Source organism: Rousettus aegyptiacus, unplaced genomic scaffold, assembly GCF_014176215.1.
Source record: "Rousettus aegyptiacus isolate mRouAeg1 unplaced genomic scaffold, mRouAeg1.p scaffold_m13_p_12, whole genome shotgun sequence".
Classification (NCBI taxonomy): Eukaryota; Metazoa; Chordata; class Mammalia; order Chiroptera; family Pteropodidae; genus Rousettus; species Rousettus aegyptiacus.
The window spans coordinates 36401307-36414178 of NW_023416287.1; the positions used below are offsets into that span (position 1 = coordinate 36401307).

The following is a 12872-nucleotide window of genomic DNA, read 5'->3' on the forward strand; positions in this document are numbered from 1 at the left end:
AAATGAGAATTTTTTAAAAAAGATCAGTGTATTAGTGAGCTGTGGGATAACTTCAGTTATCTAATATGTATGTACTTGGAGTCTATGGAAAAAAAAAGAGGAAAGAGAAGTTGGAACAAAAAATGTATTTGAAGAAGTAATGACTAAAAAAACTCTAAGCTTTATGAAAACGATAAACCCATAGATGCAAGCTCAACAAACAGCAAACACAAGAAACATGAAGAAAAATATACCAAAGACAATAATAATCAAATAGTGAAAAACAAGTGATAAAGAGAAAAAAATTTTAAAGCAGCCAGAGGGAAAAAAAAATATGAGGTGGGAACAGAAGAACAAAGATAAGGATCGCAGCAGATTTTTTACTAGAAACAATGTAAGCAAGGAGACAGTGAAGTCACATCTTTAAAGAACTGGAAGAAAATAAACTGTTAACCTAGAATTTTATACCTAGTGAATATCTTTTAAAAATATAGGCAAAATAAAGACTTTTACCTGCACACAAAAGATGGAGGAACCTGCTGACCTATTACTATAAGAAATGTTAAATGAAGTCCTTCAGCCAGAAGGAAAATGAATTAGATGGAAATCTGGGTTGACACAGAGAAATGAAAGCACTTATTATTTACCTCTTTAAAAGATAATTGACTATTCAAAATAAAAACAACATAGTATGGGCTTATAACAAATATAAAAATAAAATGTATGACAAGAATAGCACAAAGACCAAGAGGGGGGAAATGTAAGCATACTGGTTTAAGATTCTTGCGCTATACCTGAAGTAGTATAATATCACCCAAAAATAGATTATTATAATAAGTTAAAGATGCATATTATAAAGTCTAAGAAGAGCCCCACTAAAGTTACAAATCAAATTGAAAGAGTTGTATCTAATAAGCGTATGGAAGAGAAAAAGTGAACTCATAAAAATATACAATTAATCCAAAAGAAAGCAAAAAGAGAGGTAAAAGGGAATAAATAACAGATGGGACAAAGAGAAAACAAATAGCAAGGTGGCAGACTTAAACCAAACCATATAAATAATTACATTATATGTAAATGGTCTAAATATACCAATTAAAGACAATGTAAAGCATGTATAGGTATGATAAAAAAAAGCAAGACAGTTATATGTGGATTACAAAAATGCACTTTAAAGATACAGTAGGTTCAAATTAAAAGATTCAAAAAGACATACCATGTTAATACTAATTAAAAGAAAGCTAGAGTCACTTTATTTAGTCCGGACAAAGTGGATTTCAGAATGGAATATCACCAAGGATAACAGAGGTCTAGAGGACATAACAGTCCTAAATATTTATGCACTTAATAGCAGAACTTCAAAACACATGAAACAAAAACTGATAGAACTTCAAAGACAAACAACTGTATTTGGAGATTTCAATATCCCTCACTTAATAATTGATAGAACAAATAGAAAATCAAGAAGCATATAGAAGATTTTAAGAACACTATTGATCAATTTGACATAATTGACACTTATAGAATACTCTACCCAACAAGAGCAGAATACGCATTCTTCTCATGTGTACATGGAACTCAGTAAATTTTAAAGGATTCAAATCATGTAAAGCAGAGATCCCGACTCCTAGGCTATGGGGGTTCCTGTTAGGGACTGGGCCACACAGCAGGAGGTGTGCAGTGGGTGAGTGAACAAAACTTCATTTGTATTTGTAGCCACTCCTCAGCATTAGCATCTCTGCCTCAGATCATCAGGCATTAGATTCTCATAGGAGCACCAGTCCTTGGTGCTCAAAAGGTTGGGGACTGCTGATCTAAAGTATGTTCTCTCACAACAAAAGACATACAAGAAAATAAAACTGCAGATCAATAGCTCTCATGAACATCAATGCAAAAATTTTAATAAAGATTTTAGTAAATTGTAGAAAAATGAGTAAATGTCATGACCAAGTAGGGTTTATTCTGGGGAATGTGAAGTTGATATAAGAAAGTTAATTAATGTAAATCACCATATTAACAAACTGGAAAAAAAATAACTATATGTTTATTGCCTAAATGCAGAAAAGGCATTTGAAAATTCAATATTCATTCCTTATAAAAACCAATAAAATTAAGAATAAATGAGAACCTCAATTTGATGGTTATTTTTGAAAAACGTATAGTTAACATCATACTTAATGATAAAAGGCTGAATGCTTTTCTACCAAGGTCAGGAACAAGACAAGAATGTATGCTTTCACCAGTTCTATTCAAAATTATACTGGAGTTCAAGTCAGTACAAAAAGACAAGAAAAAAAATAAAAGGCATTCAGACTGAAAAGGAAGAATGAAAACTCTTTTATTTGAAAATAACATAGTCACCTAGAATCTATAAAACAGCTTATAGAACTAATAAGTATTTTGGCAAATTGCTAAATATATACAAAATTAATATGTAAAGTTCAGTTTTATTTCTATGTAATAAAAATGACCAATCAGAAGTTGAAATAAATATTAATTACAATAGTACAAATGTACAAAATAGTTTGAGATAAATCTGACAAAAGATGTTCAGGACCTGTGAACACTGAAAACTACAAAATATTTCTGAGAGAATGAAGTAAGACCTAAAAGAACAGAGAGATATCCTGATATCCATGTTGATGCTTTTGAAGACTCAATTTCCAAGATGTCAATTCTTCCAATATTGATTAATGCAATCCAATCAAAATTTCAGGAGTAATTTTTATAGAAATTAAAAATTTCTTTAAAATTTTATATGGAAATAGAAAGGACCTAGACTAGCCAAAACAAAATTGGAAAAAGAACAAAGTTATAGGACTAATACTGATTTTAAGACATAAAATTCTTGTAATTAAAACAGTGTAGTGATAACATCAAGGTCAGCAAGTAGATTAATGGAACAGAATAGAAAATTCAGGTATAGACTGAGCATATAATCTATAGTGGCCTAAAGCAGATCATTGTTTACCTGTGGTTGCATAGTAGCATGGGGTAGGAGGGTGGGGCACATAGGAACACAGAAGCTTTTAGGAGTAATGTGTATGTTTATTATTTTTATATGGTAATATTTTTATGGGTACATACAAAGGTCAAAACTTTTCAAAAGGTACACTTTAAATATATGCAGGTTACTGTATTTCAGTTATACCCGAATAAAGCAGTTTTAAAAACCTAGTACAGCTTTCAAATTACACAGAAGAATAGAAGTAGAAGAATAATAGATGTTATCATTACTAATCTCTACAGAGGATTAGGAAGAGCCATCACTATGCTAAACAACTGTCTGTCTACCCATCCACCCACCCACCTACCTATCTACCTACCTACCTACCTTTATTTTATCTGCTTAACAACCTTATGAGGTAGGGTGCTGCTCTTAGCCCCTTTTTACAGATGAGGAAACTGAGGCCCCATGATATTCCTACTGCCACACAGCCAGTAAGCAGTGGAGCCAGGATCTAAGCCCACGCGGCTTTCTCTAGAGCTTAGACTCTGAGCCACTGTGGGCTTTGATTAATTCTCATGTCTTGCTATTGTCATTTGCAGGGAAAAATCATGGAAGAAGCTGCAATCGAGGAACTTTCATCAATAGTCCAAAGTGGAAATACTAGTGAAATAGAGGTAAGGCTTGCATAGGGCTTTGTGTGCTGATTGGTCCCCACATGGTTTACTCCTCACCACCTAAGTTTGTGTGCCCTTCCCTTCTCCAGGCCTCTCTGTCTCTCTAAACAAGTTCATATCTGCCACCTCCTTTAAGGCCTACTCCACAAAACTTCCCTTGATTAACTCTTACTTTACAGTAACTAATCCTTTTTTCTCTATCCCTTGCACAGCTTGGACCTAGAAGTTACACTTCATACATTAATTATTTGCAATAATTTCAATAAACAAAGTTTTTATCTTTTCCCATTGTCCAGAGAGAAAACATTTTGTAGGGGCAAAACATTTGTAAGAGTTTTCTGCAGCTGTATCTATCAGATGCACATACATACTCATATATGCACCTATATGTATCGTGTCACTCATCTGCATCCCAGGTTCCAGTAACTGCTCCCTCCTATGAAGGTTCAGGCCAAGGGGTGGTAGTATCTTTCGCCAGTTGCTATCCCTGGGCCCCATCCTCATCTTTGCTGGTATCCATTCACCCTGCCCACACCTTCACACATGGTCCTTTGTTAAACCTGCTTGTCCTGTGGAGTGTGGTATCCATTTCCTGCTGGAAACCTGAGAATTCAGGCTCTGTGGATCCTGCTCAGGATTTCGAACTTTTCCTAAAGAGCAGAGGAAGTCTGTGAAGGTTGTAAGTGGGAGAATGGCATGATCAGACATTCTTATTCCCTGTTGATGAGCACAGTTCTGAACTTTCAGTGAGTTCCCAAGCCCTTCTTCTTGGTAATTCAACTGACTAGGCATGAGTCAGCCCAGTCTAGAGAGCCCTGGATGGGGCAACAGGGAACAGGAGGTTGAATCATCCAATGTAGGTTGTGGGACAAATTCACTGAACACTAATCCCAGATACTAGAATTCTGAGAGAGAGTCAGATAGATTATTATACCCCTCTCCTCTCCAGATTCTGACCAATTAAGAAGTCTTCATAGAAGTCAACTAGAGATAAAAATACCACTTTATTTTGGCTAAATCTAAACTGAAGAGCAAAACTTGGACCTGTAACACAAATGGATTTCCTACTTCATCCTACAGAATTAAATGTACACACCTGGTTGTAGGCAGGCCTCACCCTTGGGGCAGCGTTTGCCTTCCCGGGCTAAGTGCATGGAGGAGAGGAAAATGCATACATTCCAGAGTAGGATGGGCTGCTACAAAGAGAGTACATTAAATGGGCACAAGGTCCATTTTCTGAATCTCATTTTTGCATGTGCAGTGGGACCCCTACCTATATCCTTCTGGCACTGCTCATTCCTCAGCCTCCTGAGGAAAAGGACTTCAAGTACCTGGTCTTTCCCCAGTGCTGTGTCTGCAGGCAGGTCAAAATCTGGAGAGCAGCCATTAGCCAATGACCGAAGGCAGCTAGAGAATTAGTACTTCAGATCTTTTGTTTCTCACGTGAGTTCTTCACAGTTTCCCAGAGATCTCGGCATGATTGAGTCCACAGTGGTTTCCCTCTTGTTAATCACTCTACATTGGTGGCCTTCAGTTTTTTGCCTCACTTCATCTCTCCCCTTGAAGAATTTCCTGGCATTGCTTTCCAAATAAACTTAGTTCAGAGTTTGCTTCTTGGGAAACCCACATTAGGGTACTCACTCCTTGTGCCCTGGGAAGGAGAAAGTGAGGCATGCAAGCAGAGGGGAGCAGTTTTCTCTTCGCTGTTTCTAAGAGGGTAGCCATTCCTTTAGGAACCCAAACAAGGATGTGGGGGTAAGGGAGACGGTCCCCATTGCATTAGAAGTACTGAAACTCCAGAGGGCATCTGGGTCAACAAAGTGAATTGATCTCTCTCTTCTAGAAAAGAAAAAAAAAAACCACTGAAATGATAGTAAAGGAATAAGTAAGGGTACAAATTTACAAAGACAATGAGACTAGGAGAGGAGACTTTGGGAAATGAGCACTTTAAAATGTTTTAGAGTGAAGAAAATCGACGGCGGAGTTTACACGGGCTTAGTACAGCTGAGGAAGGTGAAACTCAGGTGCCATTATTAGGGGAGAAAATAGTGAGAAGTGTGTGACTTTTCTAGTTGTCCCCAGTAGGCCAAGGACCTTGAGCTTCTGTAGAAGATGGGGCAAGGACCAGGCTGGTACATGGCATCTGTTTGACAGTCTGATATGGAGTGTCAGGGTTACTAGATTCCCTGCAGATGGCACTTAGCTTGTCATCTATACCCTAAGTGAAATGACCAGATGACTAATCTCTGGAGAGATCAACAGAAGCAGCTCCAAATTCAGATTAAGCTTGCATATCTGAGGCTATGTAATGGGGAAACACAGAGAAAAGACTAATAAGTGGAATTTTCCCTTTCAAATGGAAGAACGTGTCAACCTCTTCTCCTACCATATTTCCAAATGCCAAAAGCCAGGTCTTTGTATTAGTTTTTTATTGCTGCTATAACAAATTACTATAAACTTAGTGGCTTAAAACAGCATAAATTTATTATTTTATAGTTCTGGAGGTCAGACGCCTAAAAGAGGTCTTATTGTGCTAAGATTCAGGTGCTCTGTTCCTTCTGGAGGCTCTAGGGGAGAATCCAGTCCCTTTCCTTTGCGAGCTTCTGGAAGCCATTTGCTTTCCTTGGCATGTAACCCCTTCCTCCACCTTCAAAGCTGGTAGTATAGCATCTTTCAATCTCTCTTGGACTCTGATCCTCGTTCCTCTCTATTATAAGGACTCTTATGATTACATTGGGCCTACCCAGTAATCCAAGGTAATCTCCTTGCCTCAAAATCCTTAACTTAATGACATCCATAAAGTCTCTTTTGGCCTGTAAAGTAACACCTGCAGGTTCTGGGGATTAAGCCATGCACATCTTTGGGGGCCACTGTTCTGTCTACCAAGAGATTGGAGAACATACTTCCCCCAAAAACCTGACAGTCCCAGAGAAAAGGCTTCCAGATAATGTCCCTGGAGATGGTCACCCAGTAAAATGCCAGGTCTGTGTTCAATCACCCCACGAAGTGCCCAGTTAGCTATTGTGCTTTGCTACCTACCAAGCACTATTGGTTTTAGGAACTGGAAATGTGTTCTAATCATAAAGGACATACACCACAAACAAAGATCACAACTAAAAGACCTGGAAATGAAACAAGAGCTGCAAAACAAGAAAGCAGGTGGTACAACAGGCAAGGTGAGCAAGGCTAGATCAAAGGACGGAGAGAGGAGAAATGAAGTCATAGATTACCGTAAATGCCTGGTTGTCTGGAAAACAGACAAACACTTGGCAAATCTGACAAAGCATTTGGAAAAATTTTGGAAACCAAGAGAATCAAAGTATACAGATGAGAACACAGTCCTACTACACTTCTTTGCTTAGTAACAGTGATATTTACATAATCATAATAACGTGAATACTTTGCTGCTTTAACCCTGAATTGTGCTCTACACATAACTGACAATCTGGCGATCAGTACTTGCCTTGCTTGATGGATGGGGGATTGTAGAATATGGAGAAAAGGGTAGTATAAGAGGGTTACATCTATCCATCACATTAATACCCAAAAGGAATTTCAAAAACTGAAGAATTAAGAAATAGTATAAGCACATATTCAGAAACATAGAGGTAAATTCCAAAAGAAATGAAAAAGTCGAAACTGCTAGCTAATGAGAAGATGGACTTGGGAGGACAGGGGACTTCTGATTTTCTTTGTAAGTTTTTAGTGGCAGTATTATTTTAATTTTTACTTTGTGTATGTATTACTTTGATTTAAAAAAACTCCAAGATGGATCTCAGAGTTAATCATTTAAGGTGAAACCAGAAGAACTCAGTGCTAAGTTTCTAGGTGGCTAATGGCAATTGGACCTCCCAGGCTCCAACTTACCACCAAACTGCCTGAACAGTCCCAATATTTAAAAATTCTTGTAGTACAGAATTACAGTGAAAACACTTTTGGGGGCAGATGTATTTTGCCTATGGAATTAATATGTATATAATACTACTATGCTCCAACCTCTACCCAGTGATGCAGTTAAAATATTGATCCTATATCAAAGGCCAAGTGAAACCATTCATTTTTCTGACCTTCATGTGAGAACTTTTTTCAGTCCTTTTACAAGTTTTTAATACTACATTAAGAATATCTCCTTAAAACTAGGACTGGCTCAGGATGATTTGTTTCAGGTGAGACAGTCAATCACATCTGTCCTAGGAACATAGAGATGATGCAACCACTAACCCATTAAATTGCAGAAAATAAATAGGATTCCCATTTGTTTTCTCCTTTCTGCTTGCTCTAGGACTTAGAAAATCTTGGTCAAGAGTCTACTGAGGATGATACAAGTTACTGTGTTAGTAACGTGAGCTCAGCAGCATCTGTCTCACTGCCTGAGGAGACCAGCAAATTCCGCCCCATCTACATGGGAGCCTCTGCTGCTTTTTGTATTCAACTGTTTTGTATTGATGAGAAACACGAAGCAAGGCAAGTACTGAACCCCAGATTGTCTGTTATGGTAAGGCACTCGTATGACATTGATGGCCCAACATTATAATCTTGCAGAGCCCAGACCCGGCACATCCTAATCTCCTGGGAAGCTCTTTTAAAGGAACAGATTCCTGGGTCCCATTCCCAGAGATTCTAGTCTGTAAAGTTTGGGTAAAACCTACAGAACTAGGCTGCCCAGGGTCTGGCTCAGTTGGGGATCTAAAAAATCATCACTTAAGCAACTATGTGCTGCTCCTCATTTTGAAAGTTATTGTAGGGGAAATTTGTATTTAGGTTGCTGCTTGTCTGGAGTTTTTTGGTTTTGACTAACAGAAAATCCAACTCAAACTGGAATAATTGAAAAAGAATAATTGCCTCGCCATAACAAAGGATAAGTCCAGTGGCAGGACTGAACTTAGGTAACCCAATCAAGGACCAAGTTTCTCTCTCTACCTCCCAGTTCTGATTCCCTCCTACTGGCCTCCATCTCAGATAAGTGTCCCCACTTAGAGCCAAAAAAAGTAGACAATGAGCTCAGACTGTACACCAAAACCTAGTGAAGAAGGACAGTCCGGTTTGGACCCAGCTTTCCAGCCAAAGCCCCACTGGACCCCACTAGGCCCAACTGGGCCATGTGCTCATTCCTGAGCTGATGGCCGGGGCCAAGTGAGGCCATGATGACAGCTTAGCCTCTTGCCTCATGCTACCAGATGAATCTGCAGATGGAGCCTCACCCAAAGGTAATCTGAATGGGGATAGTGGGATGCCAAACAATGGTCTAGGGCACCTGCTAGAAGGAAGAGGCATGATGCTGGCCAGACAACTCAGTCACCCCATTTTCTGTCCCTCCAGAACACCCAGATATTCACTGCTCTGCCTTGTTGTCTGGATACAGACCTCTGCCCTTGATGTTTAGAATCCACATCTCCTTTATGATGTTGAACTGCTCCACCATTTTGTCCACAAAACAATCTTGAAGAGGAAAATATTGGCCCATTTCTATAGACTGGAAGACTCTAGAGTAGTTTTAGGTGACCAGGAGCACTGCTGGGCATTTCTTTTTTAGAGGGTATTTAAACATATTCCCAGTCTCCCAGCCTCACTTAGAATCATATTTTACTTATACTTTTTCCTCTTAAGTTTTCAATTTCTTTGGACACCTGAGAGGTTGAAAGGGGAAATCTTTTATATTAATTATATTGTAGACATCTAAAAAGCCAACAAACCCATCTAGATTTGTTGTGTGTATTTATTTTCTCTTGTTTATTCATATGTGATTATGCTTAGAATGTGATTTTTGAATTTTCAAACAGAAATTCGATGACCCATTATGATTTGCCTGTGAATATACATCTGTAGCTGGTCAGAAAATTGGCTGTATATAAAACGGAAAGAGATCAGAGTAGTTTATGATATGCCTACATCTCACACAGCTCTTCCACATGTAAGGGAGGGATCATGTCCACAGAATGACTATCTTGCTTTTTGAATGTGCAGAGATTATCGATTTCTATAATAGTGCCTTCAGTTCTAGAAAAATACTTTATTACTGATGTGTGAAGCTATGAAGCGTATGACTGCTGCAACTGATTAATGTTCAGCTAGACACAAATTTTCACTAGTGATTGGCTGATCACTGCCTGAGGGGGAGAGAGCCATAAATCTCTTTAAATATACACCCATGTTGCATTTTCTTTCAGATCAGTGGCAATGCTTATTGTTTTGTTTACAGGTCACTGGATTTTATGAATTTTGTTTTCAGTCTATTTCCTGTAAGTAATACTGAATTTTAGTAACATAATTGGTTTTGTAAGCTAGAAAAGTAAAATGCCATATTCATTGTTCAAACATTTAAAATGCTATGAATGTTGAGATTTGAACTGTTGCTGTGTTCTGAAAATATGGTTGAATAAAATGTTATAAACTTATAAAAGTAGAAAATACTGCATTTTTTGATAATTTTTTAGTCATGCTGTTTTAATAGTTTTCTTTCAATGCATAGTTTCTTTTAGAGATAATGTTGTGTTTTATCAGAATCAAATCATTAATAGAATGATGGTAGTGCGTGAAAATGTCAGAAATTATACTGAAGCGAATTACTTTGTATTACTTTGTAGCTTACATTAGCTTAAAGAATTCTGAAGCCATTATATTGCTTCTTTAAGGGTAGGAAAATGGGAACTTGTGGCTGATTTTCTGCTTGGCCCTGCCTAACACAGTGCCTGACTTGTAGGAGGGTCTACCCTCAAGCAAGCATCCTAGTGCAAACAAGATACTCCATTTCAGGGTGTCCTGGCCTCTTCCTCTATTTTTGTTTCATTCTTGTCAAGGGATGGAGATACTAACCAAGCTTTATCTCTTTACCGGAGGGAAGAAAGTGGGGAAAGAAGATAACTGAAGAACAAAATGGATTTTTATAGACTTTTTCCATGTTGGCCTCTCAGTTAAGTAGAGTTAACAACTGTACTTCAGTTGGCTAATTATAAGCAAAAGATCTATTGCTTTATTTTTTTTTTTTTTTGATATTCTTTACACTGAGGCAAAAACAAATATGGTTTAATTATGTTGCCTGAAACCTATGTGGTCATAATTGCATTTCTTCATTTTGTTAATATAATGAAGCCTTGCAATAATGTTCTCCATCATATTTTTAGATCGATATTATGGCATTTTGAAGCTCATAAAGCAATGTAGATTATCCCAAAGTAGGATTTACAAAGTTGGTTTCCCTCAGAGACATCCTAAACTAACTTCACTGTTAGTTCATTCCTATTTTGAAGTCCATGTTAAGGCAGATCTTCAGCATTACAAAAGCAATGCTGGCTTTAAAAAGGTAACAGACATGCTTACTTTTTAATTCTATTTTATTTCAGGATATGGGGAGACAGGAACAAAATACCTTCATTACTTCATCCTTAATCCTTCAGATCCAAGTCAAAGCAACTCATTATAGTCTCTTCCTCCCAGAGGAAGCCCAGGGAGACTTGGCACCCAACTCTTATTTTTACCTTGAGTATTTGATAACTTGACTCTAAAGTCCCCAAAAGGAGCTGTGTTATTTTGCTAGAAAGAAGGAAGATAAGGTCAAACAATGGTTTACTCCTTTGGGTTGCACAAATGTCTCTAGGGTTTTGGATAAGCACAAGTAATACCTTCACAGGGTTCAGGAGGAGACGAGATCCCAAAGGAGCAAATTAGCTCTGGGAAGAGCAGGCCGCTTCTGCAGGTACCTGGCAGAAGGTCAAGTGGGATATGTGGAACACAGACAGCAAGTTCAAACCACATAAGTAGTGATTCTAAATGTTCCAGCAGGTACATTAAAAAAAAGTGAAAAGACAAAGGTGAAATAAAATTCAATAATATATTTTATTTACCTCAATAAGTCCAAATTTAATCATTTCAACATGTAATCAGTATGAAAAATTATTAGTGAGATATTTTATATTCTTTTTCTCAGTGTTTGAAATCCAATGTATATTTTATACTCACAGCCTATTTTCAATACAAGCACTAACTTTTCATCAGAAATACTTGATCTGCATTTAGATTTTATAAAATTTACTGTTAATAAGTAGATTCATATTTCCAGGTTGTTCTAGACAAACATAAAACTTTTCAAATAACTGAATTCAATATCAGTTTTTAAATTTAAATTTAAATTAATTGGGATGAAATAAAATTATAAAGTCATTTCCCTAGTCACACTAGCCATGTCCCAAATGCTCAGTGGCCAACGTAGCTACTGGATACCATATTGGACAGTGCTGATCTAGAAGGTAAGTGGTAGCCATCAGGACATGTGGATCCTTCCATGTCTGCTAACCAAACCCACTGCTCAGAGTAAACATGTCCTTAGAGCTGTTCACCCAAACAGGATCATATCATGATAAAATACATAGACATCTGTTCATGTGTAATCACAAGATTTTAGAACAGAAAAGTCCTGGAGCACCACTTTCTCATCTCACAGGGGAGGGGACTACAACTGGTACAATATTACTTAGTAAGCCTGGGGCCTTTGCTGTGACACCATGCTGCCTCATTTACTCCTTATTGCAAGTGGATTTGCAAGCACAAATGTCCTTAGTTTAAAAATCTACTTCTACAAAAGAGCGGTGAAGAATGGGTTCTATTGTTCACAGTATTTATTTATTCAGGTTTCAGTCAGACTCCATACTCTTGTGGTTGCTTATCCCCCTGAATTTTATATGTTTACTTTCTAAATTATAGGAAAGTTTAATTTGAATCCCCTCTCCTTTACACATTTTATTCCTATTTTCTTTAGTGTATTACAGTAGGAATTTGTTCAGTGATAAATGATTTCGGATTTTCTTTCCCGTGTCCTGCTCCCCTCATGTTAGGACAAGAACTTCTGCATCATTTCTCTGCCACATCTCACCCCTGAGTTTGTCCTCATCCAGAACTTTGTGAAGATAGTCCCCTTCAACAACTGCACCCTGGAGCAGGATCTCTACGTCTTCCATCGGGCTGGATTGCTCAAGTAAGTGGACACATTTTTGGTCAAAAGACAATCTATGAAGTTTTTTTTTTTTTTTTTTTTTAAGGAATGGAACAAGAAGCTCCTTACCATTTTAATTTAATGATTTATTTTTAAAATTGGATTAATCAAGTGATTTCTCCTTCACCTCGGAAGTTTTTCCCACCATCTTTATTGAAATATACTAGATCATTAGTTGCTTGTATTACATTGTATAATTCAATGAGTTTTTTAAAATTATAGTTGATATAAAATAATATACCAGTTTCAGTTGTACATCATAGTGATTAGAGATCCACATAAC

At 37.4% G+C, this 12872-nt stretch overlaps 1 protein-coding gene across 11 annotated transcripts in view; it reads left to right on the plus strand.

The window, feature by feature from the left end:
* CFAP61 (cilia and flagella associated protein 61) overlaps positions 1-12872 on the plus strand; it is a 274276-nt gene that overhangs the window by 92448 nt on the left and 168956 nt on the right. For 10 of the 11 annotated variants that reach the window (XM_036229710.1, XM_036229714.1, XM_036229717.1 and 7 more), the window contains 4 exons: positions 3529-3603; positions 7886-8067; positions 9803-9842; positions 12432-12571. In XM_036229710.1, the coding sequence (XP_036085603.1) occupies positions 3529-3603; positions 7886-8067; positions 9803-9842; positions 12432-12571 (437 nt within the window). The remainder of the gene's footprint in view (positions 1-3528; positions 3604-7885; positions 8068-9802; positions 9843-12431; positions 12572-12872) is intronic. The other variant, XM_036229716.1, reaches the window with a different exon arrangement.